Source organism: Brassica napus, chromosome C2 (assembly GCF_020379485.1).
Source record: "Brassica napus cultivar Da-Ae chromosome C2, Da-Ae, whole genome shotgun sequence".
NCBI classification, from domain to species: domain Eukaryota; kingdom Viridiplantae; phylum Streptophyta; class Magnoliopsida; order Brassicales; family Brassicaceae; genus Brassica; species Brassica napus.
Window position 1 is genome coordinate 2,120,487 of NC_063445.1, and position 22,157 is coordinate 2,142,643.

At 36.0% G+C, this 22,157-nt stretch overlaps 4 protein-coding genes and 1 pseudogene across 6 annotated transcripts; 2 read left to right on the plus strand and 3 right to left on the minus strand.

The window, feature by feature from the left end:
• Nucleotides 1–1,182: 1,182 nt before the first annotated feature.
• LOC106385052 (dehydration-responsive element-binding protein 3) lies at nucleotides 1,183–2,274 on the minus strand. Its single transcript, XM_013825001.3, has one exon. It carries the CDS (start codon nucleotides 1,960–1,962, stop codon nucleotides 1,267–1,269), a length of 696 nt encoding a protein of 231 aa, XP_013680455.1. The 5' UTR covers nucleotides 1,963–2,274; the 3' UTR covers nucleotides 1,183–1,266.
• Nucleotides 2,275–5,761: 3,487 nt separating this feature from the next.
• On the minus strand, nucleotides 5,762–7,113 carry LOC106383019. The gene is made up of 4 exons (XM_013823130.3): nucleotides 6,840–7,113; nucleotides 6,488–6,625; nucleotides 6,328–6,398; nucleotides 5,762–6,212 (listed from the first exon to the last, which is right to left on the minus strand). The coding sequence occupies exons 1-4, from the start codon at nucleotides 7,023–7,025 to the stop codon at nucleotides 5,957–5,959; spliced, it is 651 nt and encodes a 216-aa protein (XP_013678584.1). The 5' UTR covers nucleotides 7,026–7,113; the 3' UTR covers nucleotides 5,762–5,956.
• Nucleotides 7,114–15,441: 8,328 nt separating this feature from the next.
• Nucleotides 15,442–16,618, minus strand: LOC106386302 (annotated as a pseudogene).
• Nucleotides 16,619–16,837: 219 nt separating this feature from the next.
• Nucleotides 16,838–18,053, plus strand: BNAC02G03960D (protein NONRESPONDING TO OXYLIPINS 2, mitochondrial). Of its 3 annotated transcripts, none has more exons than XM_013824987.3 (3): nucleotides 16,838–17,054; nucleotides 17,189–17,369; nucleotides 17,799–18,053. In XM_013824987.3, exons 1-2 carry the CDS (start codon nucleotides 16,924–16,926, stop codon nucleotides 17,337–17,339), a joined length of 282 nt encoding a protein of 93 aa, XP_013680441.1. In that variant the 5' UTR covers nucleotides 16,838–16,923; the 3' UTR covers nucleotides 17,340–17,369; nucleotides 17,799–18,053. The 3 variants fall into 3 exon arrangements, with proteins under 3 accessions (XP_013680441.1, XP_013680442.1, XP_013680443.1); XM_013824988.3 differs by having other exon boundaries at nucleotides 17,189–17,357; XM_013824989.3 differs by having other exon boundaries at nucleotides 17,189–17,307.
• Nucleotides 18,054–18,545: 492 nt separating this feature from the next.
• Nucleotides 18,546–21,552, plus strand: LOC106383017 (thioredoxin-related transmembrane protein 2 homolog). The gene is made up of 9 exons (XM_013823129.3): nucleotides 18,546–19,060; nucleotides 19,138–19,194; nucleotides 19,276–19,345; nucleotides 19,483–19,524; nucleotides 19,611–19,684; nucleotides 20,672–20,742; nucleotides 20,828–20,913; nucleotides 21,008–21,114; nucleotides 21,230–21,552. Exons 1-9 carry the CDS (start codon nucleotides 18,578–18,580, stop codon nucleotides 21,290–21,292), a joined length of 1,053 nt encoding a protein of 350 aa, XP_013678583.2. The 5' UTR covers nucleotides 18,546–18,577; the 3' UTR covers nucleotides 21,293–21,552.
• Nucleotides 21,553–22,157: the final 605 nt, after the last annotated feature.

Sequence of the window (22,157 nt, forward strand, 5' to 3'; positions counted from 1 at the left end):
TGTATAACAATATATCGCATGTATTTTAGCCCAGAAATTCAATATATTAATTGCATGTATATGTGTATATATGTGGCTAGGGCTGGACATTTTATCCGTTAAATTTGATTCAATTCGTTATTCGTTTCGATTCGATCAAAAAATTCCCGATATAAGCACAGCAAATACTAAAAAACAATATCCGTTAAAATCGAAGCAAATCACAAATATTAAAATTTTGGGAAGCGGATATCCGATCCGATCCGGAAATATATAAAATACATGTATATCTTGATTATATTTAAAGTTTTTACTGTATAAAATTATATAATTATTATTCTAACATATGATTTGATAAATTCTATTCACATTATTACTTATATAAAAGTATTACATTAAAGGAAAAAAAACACATTTATGACAATTTTTTTTCTTAAGTTTTGTGTTATTATAATTGTTAACTAAGTTGAAAAAATTTACAAAATATGTAGATTCACTACTTCTTTTAACTTTGATCATATATATCATGCAAAAAAATATTTTACTAAACAATTTTGTATCAAATTTTAAGACTATTTGTATTAATCAAAACATATTAGATATCCGTAAGTATTCGTAAACATCCGCAAATATCTATTTATTTTCCGGATATCTGTTTTTCTGAATATCCGTATTTTTCGGAAGCAAAACAAATCGAAAAATTAGATATCCGTGACATACAAATACGAAACAAATCACAAATACCTTTCAAAATCCGGATATCCGATCCTTGCCCAGACCTATATGTGGCTTGTAATGTTTTCGTCAGCGTGGACAAGTTGGCCTCGCTTTGTGTTTTTTTCTTGTTTTACCCTAGCTCTCAATTCTCCATTCCAACTATTCCGACAAAACAAAATTGAATGATTGTGAGAATCTAATTTATATAATTAATTTATATTAATTAATGGTTAAAAGAGGAAAACAAAAAACAGGCAACAGTTTATAACTCTTAATGATTTTGTACTATTGCAATACCATAAAGTTAGTGGACTTTTTTTAATGTCGCTTATTCACTTGATGATACTTACAAAAAAATCACGTTTTCCACTTCATTTTCAAAAACAAAACCGATATTAATATAAATAAAAACACAAATAGAGTTTTGTACACGTATTTAATTATGGAGCTCACACACGCACCAAAAAAAACCCTTACACCACGAAATCAAAAACAAAATAGGGTTCTTATTAAACAAGAAAATGATTACAATAATGATGATACAAAAAAATAAACTAAGTAAAAACGTCGTTAGAGATCCCATGAAAAGACTTGGTTGTAACCGTAACTATCCTCCGACAACTCTCCCCACGGTGGAGGATAAAAACAGTAGTCTACTGAGTCAGAGAACACAAACTCGTTTTCTACGTTGACGTCGTAACTCGGTCCGAGACTTGGCAGCTCCACGATCTCTCCGAGCTCCTCTGACTCAGTCCTCGAGAGGTCCATCACCAACACGAGAGACTCGAGCGAAGAAGTAGAAGATGATGATGATGACGCAAACGACGTCGTTGGTTCCATCTGTGCTGCTTTAAGAGCAGCTGTCTGAATGTCTCTAGGGCTTAGCGAGACGGGTCTAGGGAATGACTCAACAAGTTCAGGGAAGTTTAGTATGGCTGAGTTTCCTTTGATGCTCAAAGCCGCCACGTCGTGTGCACGCGCCGCCATCTCCGGCGTGGGGAACGTTCCGAGCCAGATACGTGACTTCTTCCTCGGCTCACGAATCTCTGAAACCCATTTTCCCCAGTTCCTCATCCTCACGCCGTGATAAACCGGATGTCTACCGGAATCTTTAACCCTTTTGGTCTTCTTAGAATTATCGGTTTGCTCTACTCTGCTCTCTTGACTCACTGATGAGTAGGGGCTGTGAAGCTGAGACACTCTCTCCTTGTGGATGGTGTCGTCGTATTCATCAGTGGACGTACTCTTTGAAACTGATGAAACCATTTGGATCCTGAGACTAGTGCAAATATTAGAAAATGACAATTTACTAGGGAATTGCCAGGGAATCGCAATATATATTTTGTAGTGTCTGGATGAAAAAAAAGGTTTGAGAACTATTCAAAATGAGAAAAGAAACAGGGTAGCTAGTGAAGCGATGAAGAAACGAGAGAGAACCCAACTTTGATATAAGAAGTAGAAATGTGCTGGTAAAATCTTTGTCTTATCTTTTTTTTTTTTTTTTTTGTTCAAATCTTTGTCTTATCATTTCTTCTCAATCACTCAAAATATTTATAATGCATAAATATAGTTGGACGTGTTAGAATTGTGGAGGGAATGGGACAAAAACAATGCAATAAAGGGAATGGACCCAATGGCTCTATATTTATTTTGTTTTTTCGTATAGATCCCCACTCTATATTTTTTATAAATATATTTATTAGTATAAATAAAACAAACACTGGCAGTCACTGTTTGCTTTGATATCTTTGGGGGTTTGGATACCACAATCAGAGTGACAATACTGAAGTAACTAGGCCAACGTCTCTGTCCCGGCCGGGTATGAAATTTGTATCCGTGGAGAACAAGGTGCGACAAGCTTTTATTTATTCATTTATATATCCTTTCTGTATTATTTGTGTGACACTGAAAATTTTACCCAAGTTTTACTATTTAATTGTCTTTTACCATGACAAGAACATTGCTATATATAATACATTCGCATTTACATACACATATACGTATTTGCATATGCATGCTAGCTAATCGATGTATCTACAAGATATGATAAAGCCATGATGACATTTTTCTTTTTGATTTAGAATTAACATATTACTTAGTTGCATACTTAATTTATTGTCTTCAGATTTTGAATTTCATGGAAATAATCATGCGAAAACGTTACTTTTCTAGTTGCATTTCTTAGTTTAGTTGTAAGCCAAAGTAAGGCTAATTAGGAATTCGTCTTAACCATATATACAGTAAAACCTCTATAAATTAATAATGTTGGGACTTTAAAATTTTATTAATTTATAAAGATATTAATTTACCAAAGTTTCATTTTTTAGATTGTATCCATTTTTTGAATATTTTGTTTATAAAAAAATAAAATATTCGACTTTCATATTGGTTAATTATCTTATTTGGTATATATTTTTATTTTGTTATGTGGTTTTCGATATAATTTTACTAAATATTATCAAAATATAGTAAAATGTTAAGAAAAATGGATGTATTTTCATCGTGAATATAAAACCAATAATATAATGTTTAGTTTGTACTTATATAAAAATATATATTATTAATTTATGATTTTAATGGGACTATATGTTTACATGGAAGTTTTAAAAATATTATTATCTTATTATTTTATCGATTTCTATCATATTTTACACCAGCCCAAATTGGGACAGACAAAATTTATTAATTTATAGAGATTATTAATTTATCGAGTATTAATTTATAGATGTTCTATTGTACATGCATCGAAGATCATGGTTAAACAGACTTATATATAGTTTATTAATGGTCCTACAGTAATATTTAAGTAGAAATACACTGGTAAGACTAATGATTTCAACTGGTCGTGTTAACATTATATATAAAGTTATAATTAACCAATCTAGAATAATATATAATAAATTAACGTGAATCAATATAGTAATTATAAATTTGTTTTGAACACGGAGTGTGAAACTTCGCATCAAACAGTGTGATTATTGTACTGATTTCATTTCGGAGGATATGTACCAATACCATATAATAAAGATTTGAGTTTGTATTACAATTATAAATGAGTTTTAACGCTTGTAAAATGATAACTAAGACATGTTTGGGTCAATGCTATCAATCAATGCATATTAATTAGTTTAGAGTTGAACCCAATCTCACAAAGAGACATAAAGAAAAGAAGTATGTAAAGAGAGAAACTTCAAGAACATCAATTTGTTCAATCATGGGGCCGTATTTGCTTACCTATAAGACGGGTTTCTTGTGAAATACACATAACTACTTGCAATAACGACGCTAGCTGGCGTTTGTTTCGTTGGCGCTCGTTTCAGCATAAGAATTCTAGTATATTCATTTTCTAGTGATCATATATAACTTATTTTTTACACTAAAGCTTGCTTTGATTTATAACAAAGGAGGGATACAGATTTGGGATCCTAAGCCGACGAGTATCGAATATCCCCGGAGCCAAGAGCCAGGAAGAACTATACAAATTCCTGGAGACAAAATACAGCATAATAAAAGGTTCTGTAATGCTAGGAAACTGAAAGATTAATGCAAGCTTTATATGCTAGTGATCATATATAACTAAGATTAATGCAAGCTTTATAAAAGGTTCTGTAATGCTAAGAAACTGAAAACAAGATTAATGCAAACAAGATGTAATGCTAGTGATCATATATAACTAAGATTAATATATATTTGTAGGTGTACTCAAAAGACAACAATTAATTAACAATATATTTATGAATAATTAGCAAAATGATAGAAAAACAAGGGTAGAAAACATTGTACCTGTGTTTCTTTATTTTTGGGTGATTATTATTTGTAATTATATAGGCAGACAAAACCAAATATCAATGTATTCCAAGTATGGTATTATTAGGCATACAGACTGTAAAGTCCAAATATTTTAAAAAAAATCCAAAATAAGCCTTTTGGAAAATGACATTATCTTCATCTTCAGCTTCTTTTGATACAGGAAAGAGACATTTTCTTGCTTTGTGTTCTCCTCGTGGGATTAAAAATCGTAATTATTTGGGGGTGGTTCAGTGTGTTGATTTCAGAATAAAGCACATTGATATATATATCGAAGTTTACTCAGCTCAGAAGAATAAGAATATGATTAAATTTGAGTTGATATGGAGGTAGGTCGTTTTTATTCCCTACTCGATGTACTATATCTTGTTTATGAATCATTGGGGAGCAACATAATTGCCAAAAGGAAGAAAAATGGAATACCTCGAGGTGTAAGACATTTACTCTTAACTATAACACGTTTTTGCTTTACACAACTACCACGTATGTGGACATTTACTCTGGGGTATATTTAATTTGAAATTTAACTATTAAAATGATAAATTACATGTTATTTAACGTAAATTTTTAAAATGATAAATTTTATGTCCATGATTATTATTTCAAGTAATGGACATCAATTTGTTATTATCTTAAGGTATTTTGGTGTAATTATTTAACTGAAAAAGTCTTACGATTTAAACTGAAAATATAAAATGTTTGAAGTAAAGTGATAAAAACATTCACAATTCATCCAAAATAATTTTAACATTAAAAATCAAATAACTACAAATCTTTTAAAATACTATATTAAATACATCCGTAATAAAAACGTTTTTTGCTTTAGAAACTTTCAATGTATGTGGACATTAATTCTTAATTAACACGTGTTTGCTTTACAAAGTTAGTGGTCACCGAAACACGCAAATGGTTGGCGTTTGGATTCATTAATTCTACGAGTTTAGTTATGGGAGGAATGTTAAGCATGACAAATTTTGGAAAACATTTTTAAATCAATTTCGATCTTTCTCATTCAAAACACTCCCATTTACTAACTATCCAACTTAATTTAACTACAAGATATATGTTTATATGCACTATAAAACGTATTTAAAATAATTTATTTTATATATTTATAATTGATGTTATCAAAATTTTGTATCATTTATAAAAATGATTTGAAAAGGAGTGTATATAAGAAGTTATATACACTCCTTATATACACTTTGTTATCAAAATTGCTCAACGTACGCATTCCTATTGAAAAGACTTTGGGAAGTGTTAGGTTAGGAATCTACTAAAGCCGTGTCTCATGTTTCTTTGCTTCTACACAAACAACATTCTGAGGATTCATACATAAACAATCTTTCCTCACTTATTGATGAACACTAAGAAATAACTAAAAGGTTTTGATCTCATCCAGTATTGGATATGTTTCCCAAATAACGAAATGAGTCATTTAAATTTGTATAGTTTACACTTTCCTTCTCTTGGGGCTTAGGATGAAATCATCATCATCGTCATTATCATCAACGACTTTTTTCTTCTTTCTCGCATCTGAACCGTTGTTCTTGGACGCAGTCGGTCTTTGAGAACTCTCCGGTTTACTCTTAGAATATGATGGCGTCGGTTTAACCGGTGTTCCCATTCGGATTTGCTTCATCTTCCTTAGCTTTTTCTCGTGAGCTCGCTTCGCCTTTTCCGGAGACAACATTCCATGTTCCATTAGCCTGTTAGAAACCACAATATTGGCAAGAAACATAGTTTTATGTTAAAATGAACCAAGTAAACTGTTCTCTAAGCTCATCATAAAGACTTGTCAATATTTTTTTTTTTTTGTTTTACCAGAACTCAGCCATTTCGCTTCCTGGTATTTGTTTAGATAATGATTCATAGAATATCCTCAAGGGCTCTCTCTGCAAATGCAAAAGACAGAGAAACCAAGAATCAAGAACATGATTACAAAGAAACTTGATAGAGCAAATATTTAGAGATATGTATTAACCTCTTCAGGAGGATCATATTTTTGTCCGGCTAACGAATAAACCTTCTTCTCTCTTTTGACTTTACCTTTCGCCAAGCTCGCCGCTGCTGATGTTGTTGCTGTCGATTTCACCGAGCTTACAGCGCTCTTGGGCTTTGCCTTCATAAAATTTTTGCAGAAAATATATTACAAGTTGGTTGTATGATCGACCTAGAAACCCAAATATCCGAAATCACGTCACGGTGTAGAATTTACGGCATAATTCAAAGAGATTTATCAATGTTCAAGAAATCGTTAGGCGGTAACTAGATGCTTTATAGATCTGTCATCGCCCATTGAAAAGTTCTATCTACAATGGATTTGAGATTGATACCTCAGATTTAACCGTGACGGTGGAAACAGAGGATCTGGGTTTGGTATCCGACATGATCGGTTTGCTTGTGGTCGCGATCTTCTTCTTGTCCTTAAAAGACGGATCGATCTTGGCTCTGGAAGCAAGAGAAGAAGATCCATCGCGTGGCTCGTTCTTAACCGAACTGGGTCTCGTCTGTGTCGCCATAAGAAGATCCTGAAATTCAGCTCAACTACTTTTTCTGCTCGATAAAGATTCTTCCGACAAAGTCTTGCCGCTTTCGTAGTTATGTAATGAATTGGTAAAAATTGAAAAGTTAAACATCAACGGTTCTGCTGTTCCGTTTTAACGGTTATTTTAAATTTACATGATGAGTTAATAATTTATCACGCGCCATGTCATATTATCACCATTTGTAATAAGTTCTTTATTTAATTGGAATTTTATTCTATCTTTAAAGACTTTATTTTATGGGCTTTTTGCAAAAGTGACTCAAAACTTGGAGTCAAACAGAAAACTAACCTTTTCTTTTGACTCCTTTTTTTTTTGAGATTTTAACCCCACATCTGCACTTTATCTACGAAAATGCCATTAACATTTTTTTTTTTTTTTTCGAAAATGGCTTCTTTACTGTCTCAACCTCATCTTCTTCAAGTATTTACAATACTGCCACTGCAATGAATAGTGGCAACAACCTTGTACGAACTGTTTGGAGCTTTTAATGCCCTTTAATGCACGTAAATCTCTTTACACTCTCTCTGTTTCAATTGTTATGAACTAAAAACAACATTTCTTTCACTTTCTCTCTATATTCATCCAAAAAACTCAAGCTTTTGATTCAAAATATGGGCTATGGTTGCAGAGCCATATTTCTTTCGTTTTGACTTACGGTTGCTTTCGTTTGAGGTTCTGGGTGGTTGGAGAAGACCATGTGTGCAAACGAAGTCATCTCACCTAGTTTAAGGTACGAATTTGAATTTTTTTTCAAGATCTGTTCGCGTAGAAGACTTACTAGTAAGTCATCTGTATGTAGAAGACTTACTGATGAGTCTTCTGGTCAAACGGACGACTTAAATTAAGTCGTCCAGCTTTGTTTGTTAAAAAAAAACACTTCAGACGACTTATATATACGTCGTCTACGAGAAACGGGCTAGTTTTGCATTTGACCGAATCGTGTCAGATCTTTGACTATTTCTGGACGACTTATAATTCAGTCGTCTCTGGGAAAGTTAAAATTTCAATATTTTATGAAAACTTGACGACTTACGTGTAAGTCGTCCTAGGTTAGTTTTGTAATTGAAAAATAAAACTTCATAATTTAACTTTAACCAGACGACTTAATATAAAGTCGTCCCTCCAGAAGACTTAATTTAAAGTCGTCCGGGGAAAGCAAAGTCGTCCAGAATTTTTCCCAATTTTCTGGTCAAACCTTGCTTATCCCGGACGACCTTAAATTAAGTCGTTTAGCTGGACGACTTTCATCTAAGTCGTCTGGAGAAAGTTAAATTTCAAGTTTTATTTTTCAATTACAAAACTAACCTAGGACGACTTACGTGTAAGTCGTCAAGTTTTCATAAAATATTGAAATTTTAACTTTCCCAGAGACGACTGAATTATAAGTCGTCCAGAAATAGTCAAAGATCTGACACGATTCGGTCAAATGCAAAACTAGCCCGTTTCTCGTAGACGACTTATATATAAGTCGTCTGAAGTTTTTGTTTTAACAAACAAAGCCGGACGACTTAGAATTAAGTCGTCCCTTTTAATTTTCAATTGCAAAAGTGACCTCTTTAGACGACTTACCTTTAAGTCTTCTGGACGACTTAATGCTAAGTCGTCTGCGGCAATGTTTATTGAACTTCTTCATTTCCCTTTTCTCTATGTTTACTAATGTGTTTTATTTTGAATATTTGCAGATGATTTTTCAGTTACATGCAGTGTATGGAGAATGGTTGTTGAGAGATTTCCATTGGGATTTTGTGGTTGATGATCTCAAAGGAGGAAGATTGTTTTTATTGAATGAAGATTCAACACATGCTGAACTTGTTGCAATGGCTCAAGAAGATTATAACCTGGACATGAGAACAGTGAGTGTGGAGATTAGCTACTCATTACCAGCAGAAATGATGATGGCTCCAGGCAGTCTTCCCATTCATGTTACAAGTGATAGACAAGTTCGAAACTTGCTGGAGATACTCAAAACCCATAGAGTATGTCTTTGTGTATCAAGCCGCAGCAAGGTCGAAACGGTTTCAGAGAAAAGGGATATTGATGAACGAGAATGCTTTCCTCCAGAACTAAAGCGTGGTCGGGGGAGACCGAAGAAATCAAGATGGCAATCTTGGTTGGAGCTATCTAGGATGAGAGGACACAAACCCAGGAAGAAACACAGGGCACGGAGATGCTCAAACTGCAAGGAAACTGGCCATACGAAACCACAATGTACACAAAATTTTTAAGTCGTCCAGTCTTGATTACCCGTCCAGACGACTAAAGTTTTAGTCGTCCAGTGTATTTTATTTTTAGACGACCTTCTACTAAGTCGTCCAGTGTATTTTATTTTTAGACGACCTTCTACTATCCCTTCAAGTGTAAGTCGTCCAGTTGGAAAACCTTCCAGACGACTTATTTCTTCCAGACAACTTATATATTTACAAGTTCAAATACAAACACTAATCTTCCAGACAACTTATATATTTACAAGTTCAAATACAAACACTAATCTTCCAGACAACTTATATATTTACAACTTATATATTTACAAGTTCAACTTATATATTCAAATACAAAGACAAGTTCAAATACAAACACTAATCTAATCATACAAGCCCACGAACCTATCACCATCCACATTTTCTTTTAGATGCTGATCAACAAGCTCCTTCCATATATCCACCGCCATATTATCCCTCATTTTCTTTGCGTTGCACCTAGCAAAGTCTTTAGGGTCAAAGGAGACACCGAGAGCATGACATTCAATGTACTTTACAGTGTACACGCCACAATCACCATTGTTGGCCGTGGGTACACCTTTCAGCGGTCTCTCATATGTGTATGGCTCCAACCCGTATTTGACCCGTATTTCGTCGGTGGCTGCGCACTCAACAAGCAGATAAGGGACCATCTGGAGAAAAGGCTCCATTATCGCATCCCATGCGTCTGGTACACTAGATGAAGGTATGCTGTCCCAGACGACTATGTGCCTCTTAGGGATCGATATCCAAATAGCAACCCAATGCTTGTCGTCCAAGTTCACTGGCGCATAGATATCGTCAATGTCCTCCCCCCACTTCTTGTTTGATTGGCAAAATGAAGGTATTGATCCGTCATAAAAATACGACGCCCCACCAGGTAGAACTCTTCCTAAACCTTTGTGATCAGGTTCCGATGTTTTGAAGAGGTGATACTGCTCTCTCCAAGACTGGGAAAAGTTGTGATCCAGGAAGCACATTCGCTCGCTCCTGAAAGCTTGTGGGTTCTCCTGATACCTCTGCCTTAGCACATTAATCCAAGCATCTATATGCTGCATATTAAATATAACAAGTTAGAAGTTACCAGACGACTTAAATATAAGTCGTCTACGTGGTCGTCCAAGTAGACGACTTTCCAGACGACTTATAATAAGTCGTCTGGAAAGTAGTCTACTTGGACGACTTTGTAGACGACTTAAATCGTGAGCAGAAGACTTACGCAGTCTTCCAGCCATCCTCTGGCTGTCCGGAGGAAGTGGTACCACCTTGTTGGTGATGTACGTGGTTTGTCCTCGGTCTTAGTTAAATAATGGCTGCAAACACAAAAAGCAATCAGTTTTGGACGACTAAATCAAGCTATTATGGGTAAAGCAATCACTTACGGATCAGTTTTCAACCAATCAGCGAGTTCCTTCAACCGATCTTTGTTTACTGGCGGAAATGGATTATAGGCTCCCACTTTATCTTTTTTTTTCTCTGCCGTATAAGGAGATCTCACAGTGGGAGCAGGTTTCTTCGCTCGTTTACTCTTTGCACGCTTGTCCAATACAACCAGGCTCGGTTCTGAAACTGGATCGCTTGGCTCGGTGGAAGCGAGGCTCAGTTGTTGATCGGTGGAAGCGAGGCTCGGTTGGTGATCGGTGGAAGTGACAGCAACAATCTCTTTGGAGGTCTTATTTACCGAGAATGCCTCGGTTGCTGTATCCTCCGGCAACCATCTCTGCAATAAAAGTTGCACACAAGTTAACTCTGGACGACTTAAACAAAAGTTGTCTGGACGACTAGTTGGACCTGGACGACTTAAAATTAAGTCTTCCGTGGTCAACTAGTCGTCCAGACAACTTTTACAGTCGTCTGGACAACTAGTTAACCCTGGATTTGATACTAACCTCTTTGATTTGAGGAGGCTGTTTCTTTTGAGGAGGAGGCTGTTTCTTTTGAGGAGGAGGCTGTTTCTTTTGAGGAGGAGGAGGCTGCTGTTTGGTTTGATGAGGAGGAGGCTGGTTACTAACCACGGTTTCTTTGGCATGAGGGGTAGGTTGTTTATCTTGAGGGGTAGCCTGTTTGTTTATACCCCCGGTTTCTTTGGCAAGAGGGGTAGGCTGTTTATCTTGAGGGGTAAACTGATTGGTGACACCAACCTTCTTCTCCACAGCTTCCAATCTATCGGACAACTTCCTAAACTCCCTCATGCACTTATTAAACCCTTTTTTCATGCAGTCAGCTACGCCCTTGAACATAATTTCCAACTCCTCTCTGGTCACCCCTCTAGCCTCTTCTCTAGCCTCTTCACTAGCCACTTTAGGAGCCTCTTTACGAGCTTTCTTCCGAGGTCTTGGATTGTCTTCCTCCTCCTCCTCCTCCTCCTCCAACACAACCATCTCTTTGGCCTTCTTTGATGGAGTCACAACCTTAGGTTTTGTATTGACCTTAGTACCAGTGACTTCCCAGCAATCCATGGTCCACTTCCACGGTCTCCGCTCATACATGACTTTAATGATGTTCTCCGCGGGCAGGTCCTCAACCTCAGAGTCCCATTTTGGCCACATTTCACTAATGTCCTTCTCAACAAAGTTGATCACGCGGGTCTGCAGTAAATAGAAGAATCGAGTTAGATATTTGAAAAAAAATACTAAATAGACGACTTAATTATAAGTCGTCTACTATGTCGTCCAGCTGGAAGACCTTCCAGACGACTTATAATAAGTCGTCTAATAAGTCGTCCAGATGGAAGACTTTCCAGACGACTTATAATAAGTCGTCTAATAAGTCGTCCAGATGGAAGACTTTCCAGACGACTTAATTAAGTCGTCCGATAAGTCGTCCAGCTGGACGACCTTCCAGACGACTTATAATAAGTCGTCTGCGCAGTCTTTTGGATTGAAGTAAATACCTGACTCAAGATAGCAGCTTTCATTGATCTGCGGCCTCTGCTGCCCTCGTAAGCCAGTATCGGTGGAGACGGACTGTCTGCTCTGGGACCACCAATACTAGCACCCAATTCCGGCATAGCTGTGTACGTCCAGACCTGAAGAACTTGTATAAACCCATCCACGGTGTAACAGCCAGCAATTTCTTTGTTCCACAAAGAGTCCATCAGCACCTTAAATGCGACTCTCCCCCATGGATAATTCTCAAACCGTTCTAAATCCATCACTAGCCTTGCCAGAGTAGATCGTGTAGCGGTTGAAAACTTTCTCCCTTCAATGAATCCAGTGAAGATGGAGAGGTACGCGAGCCGCTTGCGATCTTCCCTGGACCAATCCCCGCATCTCTGCAGTGCTGCTATTATCTGATCAGTAGTTGGCCCAGCTTCCAGATGAACTCCCAGCATCCCCCAGAAAGAAACCATCTCTGGGGTAACATCACATTTTGGTGTCTCAAGGTCCTCGATGTACTCGCAGTTTAGACCAGTGAGGTTTTCAAACTCTAACAGTGAAAACCTCAAAGGTTCTGGACCAACGAGAGACCACATCTCATACTTCTTCTTAATGTCCAGCTTGAAACTGAGCATGTAGTGAACCAGCCTTGAAGCCCAACCAAATCCCTGCTCCTTGAACTTGATGAAAACTCCCAAACTCGACTCCTTGAGCTCTTCAAATTCGTCATCAGTAAGAGCTTTCCTAAGAGCAGTATGCAACTTGCTGTTATCCGTATGATACGAAATGCTATTGTGGGCTTCTGGTTCTTCCCCTGATGTGTATAACCTACGGGGGAGTTCTGGAATATCCATCCTTTTTGTCTGCAAAATAATCAAAGACAACGATATAAGTCCAGACGACTTAGTAGACGACTTATAATTAAGTCGTCTGGAAAGTCTTCCAAATGGACGACTTATATTTAAGTCATCTACTAAGTCGTCCAGTTGGAAGACTTTCCAGACGACTTAAATTACTTACAAGTCTTCCAGTCGCAGAAGGAGTTGGAGTACTCGTCATTGCGGTTATAGATCTGAAAAAATAAACGTGAAACGGTGAGAATGAGTAAATTGATAGAGACAACGTTTTATGTTCATCTTTTCCTCGAGATTGATGACTTAGCGGCGTTAGGGTTTACAGAGAAACGGCGCTAAGGTTTACAGAGAAGAAGCGGCGGCGCTAGGGTTTAGAAGAAGCGGCGGCGCTAGTGTTTAGAACGTTGGTGACCACGGTGGCGAGGGCGACGGTTTGTTCGGAAATAGTGGAAGCGGCGGCGCTAGGGTTTAGAGGAATCGGCGGCGCTAGGGTTTAGAGGAATCGGCGGCGCTAGGGTTAGAAGAAGCTGCGGCGACAACGGTGAGAATGAAGTGAGATAGATAGCCGATGTTGAGAACGATGGTTTGTTCGGAAATCGTGGGAATTCGAAATCGGCTTTGAGAGAGAACTGTTAGGGTTTCTGAATATCGCGAAAAATGAAACAAAAAAAAAAATCACCTTATATATTGGGTAAATAATCCGGTTAGCTTTAAAATTACATTGGTAAACTTTAAGGTTTGGTCCGGTTTAGACGACTTATTCTGGCTGATAATGTACAACAGACGACTTAATATTTAGTCGTCTGTTTTCAGACGACAAAATATTAAGTCGTCCTAGACCCTAAAATGAACCCCTAAACTAAAATGACTAGATTAACTAACTAACCACGTTATAAAATCAAATTATACTTAAATAGTGTTTACTATACACAGAAATGAACACGCATAAGTAATTTTAAAAATTTTCAAAAACGGTTTTAATGCTTTCCAAAATCTAACCCTAAGAACACATACAATACTACAACATATGTTGATGAAACATAAACTTAAGAATATCATGACTCACTACTTTCACTCATCTATGCTGAAAACAATTGAAATTTGTTATATCTTAATTTATACCTCCTAAGACATATGTTAATTACATAATTCCCATTTTTCACTTATCAAAATATTTTTTACAAAATTTTTAAATTATGTTTAAGACTAACTGTCCAGACGACTTTAAGTTAAGTCGTCTGGACGACTTATTTTCAAGTCGTCTAAACAGACGACTTGCGAGGGGTAGAAACGTAAAAAGAATTCCGTTTTTTTGTTTGGTCACAAGGGGATAGTTGTAATTTCAATAGCCTTTTAGGTTACTTTTGCCTTTGACCCAAGTTGGGGTATTGTTTTGGGTTTGACTCCAAGTTTTGAGTCACACTTGGCAATTCTCCCTTATTTTATTGAAGATTTTCTGTGGATAATTATAAAAGAAATAAATCCATTAAAAATCTGTAATTAATAGAAAAAACTTTTGTACATCTCAAAATTTTGATACATTCATATGTTCTTATATTGTTATTGTTTATTTAACGCTTTTGAAAATCCCCTTAAAATATTACTCCTTCTGTTTCAAAAAGATAGACTATCTAGCATTTTTATACATATTAAAAAACACATTAAATCACTATAATAAATGTATTGTTTTTTGCAATTTTCAATTTTCAATATCTTTTAACCAATAGTAATTCAATAAAATCAATTAATTTTTTTGAAGTATACAATTTTTGCATAGAAAATACAAAATATATATTTTTGTGAAACAATTTTTTTTCTAAAACATCTATCTTTTTGAAATGAAAAGAGTATCAATGAATGAAGAGAAATTCCCTATGATAGACCTAAAAAAGTTTTTGTCACAGATATAAACCTTAAAAATAAAAATGACCAAAATAGACTTAAATTTTTTTATCAAAATAAGTAAATACACTTGTATCCCTAGGGTTAGTTAATCTAAACATTAAAATTTAGAGTTAATGGGTGAGGTTTAAGATTTAGAGTTTAAGGTTTAGGGTTTAGAGTTGAGTAGTAAGGTTTTGGAGATAGGATTTCAAATTTTTTTAAAAACAAAAATAATTTAAAATTTTCAAAATAAAAAATTTTATTTTGGTCATTTTAGTTTTTAAGGTCTATTTTTATCGCAAAAACTTAAAAATGTCTATTTGAGAGAATTGTCATGAATCTGCTCTCGTATATACTAACTATAAAACATAAAAAACAGGAAAAACGCCGTAATTACCAACCAACACGACACCTATATCAAAGTAACATATAGCTACAATCTTACACTTGTTAAATACTTGTATATGTTATTTTTTTCAAATGGTATTGACAATTTTTCGTGTGCGCAAATGGTATTGACAATTAACACATCAAATAACAATAAAACTTTTTTTGCAACTTATAACAATCAAATTTTCAACTCCCTCAACATGGCCGTTGACTCGTGCCAACCCCATCATCCTCCTCAAGATTCAAGTAACAATTACTGTTATTCTCTTTATTATACCACCAACATTAGGACTATTTCTAGAGCTATTTTTGCCTCGCCACTGTGAACGGCATACCATACATTCTTCATGCACTTTGTTCTTGTTGGTTAACCATACACTTCACCACCGATCTTTCTCCCTCCTCGCCTCCAACACATTCACCGTTTACGTTTTGAATGACCTGAATATCGTCTAGACATATTGGACACGTTGCTGCTTCTTCTTCCATCTCATTTTCCTATATTTATAAACTCAACAAATAATCTATGGATGTAAGATATTCTGTATAAAGGAATATTACATATAAAAAACGATATAATAATCGTAAAAATTCTTTGATCAAAATTTCAAAACAATATTAAATAAGGTAGCCACAACTAAGTCTAACTCCAAATTTTAAGCAAACAAAAAGAAAAAAAAAATTTGTAGCTATTTTTTAATGATTTTTTGAATACTTTCATTTCACAAAAAAAAATTAAGGAATAAGGAAAGATGAAAGAGAGAGAGTACCAGTTCATGGGTGGATGAGGAGGAGCTAGCATCGCCGTAATTAGAATTGGCGGTGGAGAGAAGCTGAAGAAACTGTGCTGGATGTGGATAGTAGCTAGACATTCAGGTGGTGTCTGAGAGAGAAGAGACGGTAAAGGAGGCATGGCCGGAGTTTCCGTTGGCGGAGACACTTGTCGTCATCAAGAGGAATGCCAAGAACTCGGATTAAGACAAACAAGATGTGCTTGCATGGCTTCTTACGATCAGGACAAGTGCAAGTTAGCGTGGCTTCTAGCGTCACGGACGGTGTAGACATTACAAGTGACACCGAGTACGTGAAAAGTGTCGGCGTTTGGACGGTGGAGGAGACGGATCCGATGACGGAGATCTCGAAGTATCCTATCCGCCACCGGCTGAGCCAAGACATGTCGTCGGTCTCTGTAACCAACGTACGTCGATATTTGATTGGACCCGACAGATTCCATAATAATAAGAATTACGTTACGACAGTTGGAGTTTATGTGATCTTCATGTTATATACAGTTAACTTATACACGTCATGCAGGAGATTCCTTGTATGAAACTATGAGACACGTCCGGAATAACGGCGACGTGTATTAGAGAAAAACTTGATTAGACGTCGTGTAGTGTTTTGGAAGTAGTGTCGCACAGCTAGCCATTTTCTTTCGATTGAAAACGGTGTCGTTGTGTTTAAACCTTGTGTGGTTTTGTGGAAGTAGCGTTACACATCTTGCTATTCTTTTCTTTTGTTTAAAACGGTGTCGTTCCGGTTAAACCTCGTGAAAACCCGTCTTCTTGCTCGCACTTGACCTAGAAATCAAAATCAAACTTCCTCCTGCTTCACATTATCGGCGAAAATGGCTTCTCGATGTCGATCATTGTCCAAACCAGCGTTCTCAATGTTTAGATCCGCAACGAACAAGCCCTCTCTCCGACCCAAATCGGCTTCATCGTTTCTCGGCGTCCCTCCTTCGCCTGGACTCGCAAGGTTGACTATTTTTTTTCTTTCTCATTTTCAAAATTTGAGCCGTGATATAGTGTTCTTGCAGCTCTATGATTCATGGGTTCTCTCCAAGTTTGCATTTTTTAAAGGGATTTGTTTGTAATTTTGACTTTTGACAGGCCGATTGCTCAGCTGGGGTCGCTTCAGTCGCTGCTTCCATTGTACAGCGCGGTGGCATCAGCTAGGCTGACATCGTGCCTGGGTATCGATTCGATGAATTCAAGGTCGTTGTCTCAGGGTATGATCTGCGGTTCGAACCCAGGAGTTTGATATTCTTCCTAATCTTTTGTTAGTATATCTGTAAGCATCTTTTTTTTTTGGTTTACTCTTTGTTTGGATTTACATACTCTCAGTAGCAAATTAGAGCTTTTATTTCTCCTCTTTCTCGTTTGATCTTGCTAATGGTAGTATAGGAGATTGCTTTAGTTGGATAGCTCAGGGAACTTAATAAATTATTATGATCTATTGCGGTTTTCAGAGTTTCCATTTAGTGTACTGGACTAGTCCTTTTTGTTGAACTATTGGTGTTTGCAGAGAGAGACATTTAAGTTCTTTGGACACAAATAGGTGTGTCATAAGAATCTTGTATTGGGCTGAAGATGAAATATGCCATCTTGGTGTTTTTTTCTTTCTTCTTGTATTATTTTATTGAAAGCAACTTATAGAATTTATGTTTTTTGTGATTGCCAATGTGGTAATCTATTTTGTCATCTCTCATGATCCTTGCAGAGCTTGGCCTAAGTGTGCCTCGATAAGAAGAGCCCAGACTATAAGAAGATGGATTCATTTGAGATGGGATTCCCCACTGTTTTTTTTTCTGTTGCTTTGCTGGTCTAATTCTGTTACTCAGATCAGTTTCTATTTGTCAGGGTGATGAACACTCTTGTCTTTTCGTTTCATCCACAATTAAGTTAACAGTTTCAATTGGATATATATGTACTCTTCAAAACATCAAAGATTAAACAATCATAGTCTTGTGTTCTTCTTCCTGAATTCTTCTAAGCCACTGTTTTGGTATCCGATTATTGCTTCAAGCGTTTTCATTTAAAAGAGTAGTTGTTATTCGAATTTTCAATCCTTGTCAAGATGAGAAAATGTTTGTGCATTGTATATGTTTAATTCTAGAGGTCGCTGCAATGATAGAGAAAAACGAAACGCTGAAGCTAAATTAGTGCTGGACGTTTGGGTCAGTTCGGTTTATACAGTTTTTCGGGTTATCCGGGTTGGGGTGTTTAGCAACCGGACATTTTTAGGATCGGTTCGAGAAATGACGGGTTTTAAATATATTCAGAATATTTGGGCATCCATTCGGTTCTTGGTTCGGTTTCGAATTTAGAAATATAGGAACCGTTTGGGTTTTTGTAATTTTCAGTCCTGTTTTGGTCTAGGTTTTTCCAGGTTGGTTCTGGTTCAGTTTTCAGGTTTTTGATATATATGCCCATGACTTTGTTATCTGAACCAAACATAAAACCAAAATAACTGAATCAAAATTGAACCAATTCTTTAGTATGCAAACCGAACTTATATCTCTAGATCCGGAAAAACAAAAAAAAAACAGAAATAAACCGAACCTATACCGGAAATGTCAGGTTCTAACATTCAGTGCGACAAATGAAACCAACCAACACATGAGATGCCCAGCATCCTCTACAGACAAACACCTTGCCGTTTCTTACCACACAAAACGACGTGACGTCCACTATCTTCTCAAACCATCCTCTTCTTCTCAGACTCCAACTAACTCGCAGCCTCTCCACGATCCCTTCGAAACTCGGAAGCACAAAAAAATGGAGAAGAAGCGTGAAGGAGGAGGAGGAGGAGCACTCGAAAGAACGAGCCAGATCGTATCAGATCCCTACTACTTCCTCCACTTCATGGCCTTCTTCTCCTACCTCCCGATCCGCGCCTCCGCCGCACCCCACACCTCTCACCGCCTCTTCGACAGAGAACTCCAAGCCTTTCTAGCCTTCCTCATGTTCTCAGCTATAAAGGTTTGATCTTTTCGCATTTGATCGAATTAAAAAAAAAAAAAAGTCTCGTACTTGATTTCTCGATTGTGGTTGATTAGATGGTTAGGGAGGAGACGTGGGAGGCTTTCGTTGCTGATAGCTTACTCTATGCTAAGGTATGTGATTACGATCTTTGTGATTACGATCTTTGTGAGACTTTTGCTGATGATACAGAGTGTTGTTTGTGGATGTAACAGATCTTTCTTATTGGGGTTTCGTTGGTTATGGATTATCGAGTTGGGATCTGGTTCTGTGTCATTTTCTCAGGTGGGGTCTTTGTTGGTTTACAGTTAATAAATATTAAAAACAAAAGCTTTTTTTTGAGTTTTTATTATACATATGGGAGATGCAGATTTGAATGTTGCTTAAGTTTTTTATTTGAATGTTTCGTTTTTTTTTTGCAGTTGTGTATCTTTTAGCTCAACAACCAGCGTTTAGTAAGTTAGGTATGGTGAAGGTTTTCAAGTTCTTTGCTTTCTGTGGAATGGAATCAGAAGTTGCATTTCTTATAAGATTGGTTTATTGTTTGCAGGAACTGCGAAGAAGCTGACACCTATGCAGTTGGAGGATTTGCTATCAGATGGGACGACAACTAAGTACTGGTTGGTACGTGGTAACTGGCTTTCTCTTCCTCTAGTAGATAATGTTGTTACTCTTTCCTAGCTAGATGATGAGGTTGTGATTGTAGATGATACATTTGAAAAACCACTCAGTAGTTTTTAGGTAACTTAAATACTCTATCCGTTTCATTTTAAGTGTCGTTTTCAGTTTGTGCACACAGATTAAGGAAACAATTAATTTTGTATATTTTCTATATAAAAACACAATTATCTATACACCTAACCATATTTCAGTAGATATAAAAATAAATTGTTGAATAAAATTAATAAATTTTGCATTGAAAGTCTAAAACGACACTTAATATGAAACGAAAAAATTTCTCTACAACTTACACTTAATATGAAATAGCTTACAGATAGCTTCCATTATAGAATGGTGTCTATGAAGCTAGATATAAATACATACTTTCATAATAAATGTCATTTTAACATTTTTTTCTTGTTACAGAAAAAGTCACTTTACAATTCCTTGATTTTATAAATAATTTTATTTATCTCAAATACTATTGGCCAGAGAGTTATAATTAATACCAATTTACATATATTTCCGCCACTTTCTTAATCTGTGTGAAAAATGTCAAAATGACACGTATATAGAAACGGAGGGAGTATAACGTTCCTTTATTGTTATGCATTTAAGTTTTGCCTTTTTTTTCTTTCTTCTTTAATGGCCAATCAATAAAGACACAAGACTGATATGCAATATCTCTATCAGTTAAACCATACTCCGTAAGTTCCACGAAGTTTTGAGCTTCTTACACATTTTAAGAATAACCTTTTTAATACTATAGTTTTAAACGAATTCAATTTATTTCAATATTAATTGTATTAATTAATGTGGGTAAAATGGGTGAACAACCTAAAAAGTTACATTGAAAACACATCTATCTTTGTGAAACAAATAAAAATCTTGGTGGAACGGAGAGAGTATACGACACTTTTGTGATGATGTGACTTTGCACACCTTTTGCAGATAGAATTCTATGCATGTAGTTCATCCAAGTGTGTTCGTTCAAGCCGCTGCTTTCCCGAGCTCTCCATCACGTAAGCTTTTCGTTAGAAAAAACATCTCCCCATTTCACTGTTCGTCTCTTAAGAGACACACTCACACACTTGTTCAATTCTTCAGGTACTCGAATAGTCTTTTGTCTTTTGGAACCATAGACCTTGGACTTTTCCCTAATGCTGCATCAAAGTTCGGAATATCTCTTGCCGGTAATTGTCCTTCACAAACTCAAAGAAACACAGTGAGACTCTGTTGTGTAAAGGAACTGATGTGTTTGTTTAATATATATATATATATATATAGGTGGAATGTCTCAGCTTCCAACATACATATTGTATGAAAAGGGTGTAGAAGTTCATCGGTTCCCAGACTTTTATGTTGACGCTGCACCGTCTTTACCCGTAACCAAGGTTACATGCTTCTTTACATAAGTAGATTTCAACGGTTGCATTACTTCTCTTATGGTTTTTTTTTTTTTTTTTGATGAAATGCCTTAAAGAGATGGTCTTATTGTTGATGGTGCAGAAACTTCTGTGTCAACATTTTGAGCTCGATAGGCTTCTGCTTGACTACATCAACGGATCATAGCCAGAAAAGACGACGATATGTAGATGGCTTCTCGTGAGAAGAGCAGTATGAACACATGAGCCCGCCATGGGGACTATATGAGAGGCAAAACATTTTGGTCTCTCGCATTCTTTTTTTATCTATCTTTTTATAATGGGCATTTTTTAGTGAGGCTGGCCTGAGGAAACGATAGATTCTGTTTGTGTGTTATAGAGATAAGAAGATTATGCTAAAATTCTTGAATTTGTTTGATGCTAATGAAAATTTTTGAGTTCTTATTAGTACCTTTCGCTTTCAGTATGCTTTTTTTATTCTTTGCTTGTAGTGCTTATCAAACAAAAACCATCTTCTATCTTTGTATAAAATATCAAATATATAAAAAAAAATCAAATATATAAAATAAAATTAAAAAATAATAATCAAATATATGATATTGGAGTGAAATGCAATGGTCTCTGTGATTTAAAGGGTCAACAAATGAAATAAAAGGTAAGGCTTGGGTTGATAAAAAAAAAAAAAAAGGTAAGTCTTGAAAACGTAGGAGTTGGTGAAAAAAGTCACATATTTGGTTGGAGTCAAGAGGATTCGTCATGTTCTAGAAAATGAGCTTTTATGGACTATAGACGCGTCTTTGGCACATATTAGTTTACTTTGTTTTGTATAAACACAAGAAAATAGGTTTGGACCGAACAAACACAAAGAGATAAAATAAGAAATATACTGGTCAAACTGAAATGTCAGAGAGTGGCAACAACAAAAGGCGAGCGGCTACGTTTTTGTAACTTTTGATGGTGGGAAACCACATTGCTTTCGTACATGTCAAATGAATTTTTTTTTTCTTTTTGTAAATGACTACATGTCGAATGAATTGTTCGCAAAGAAAGAA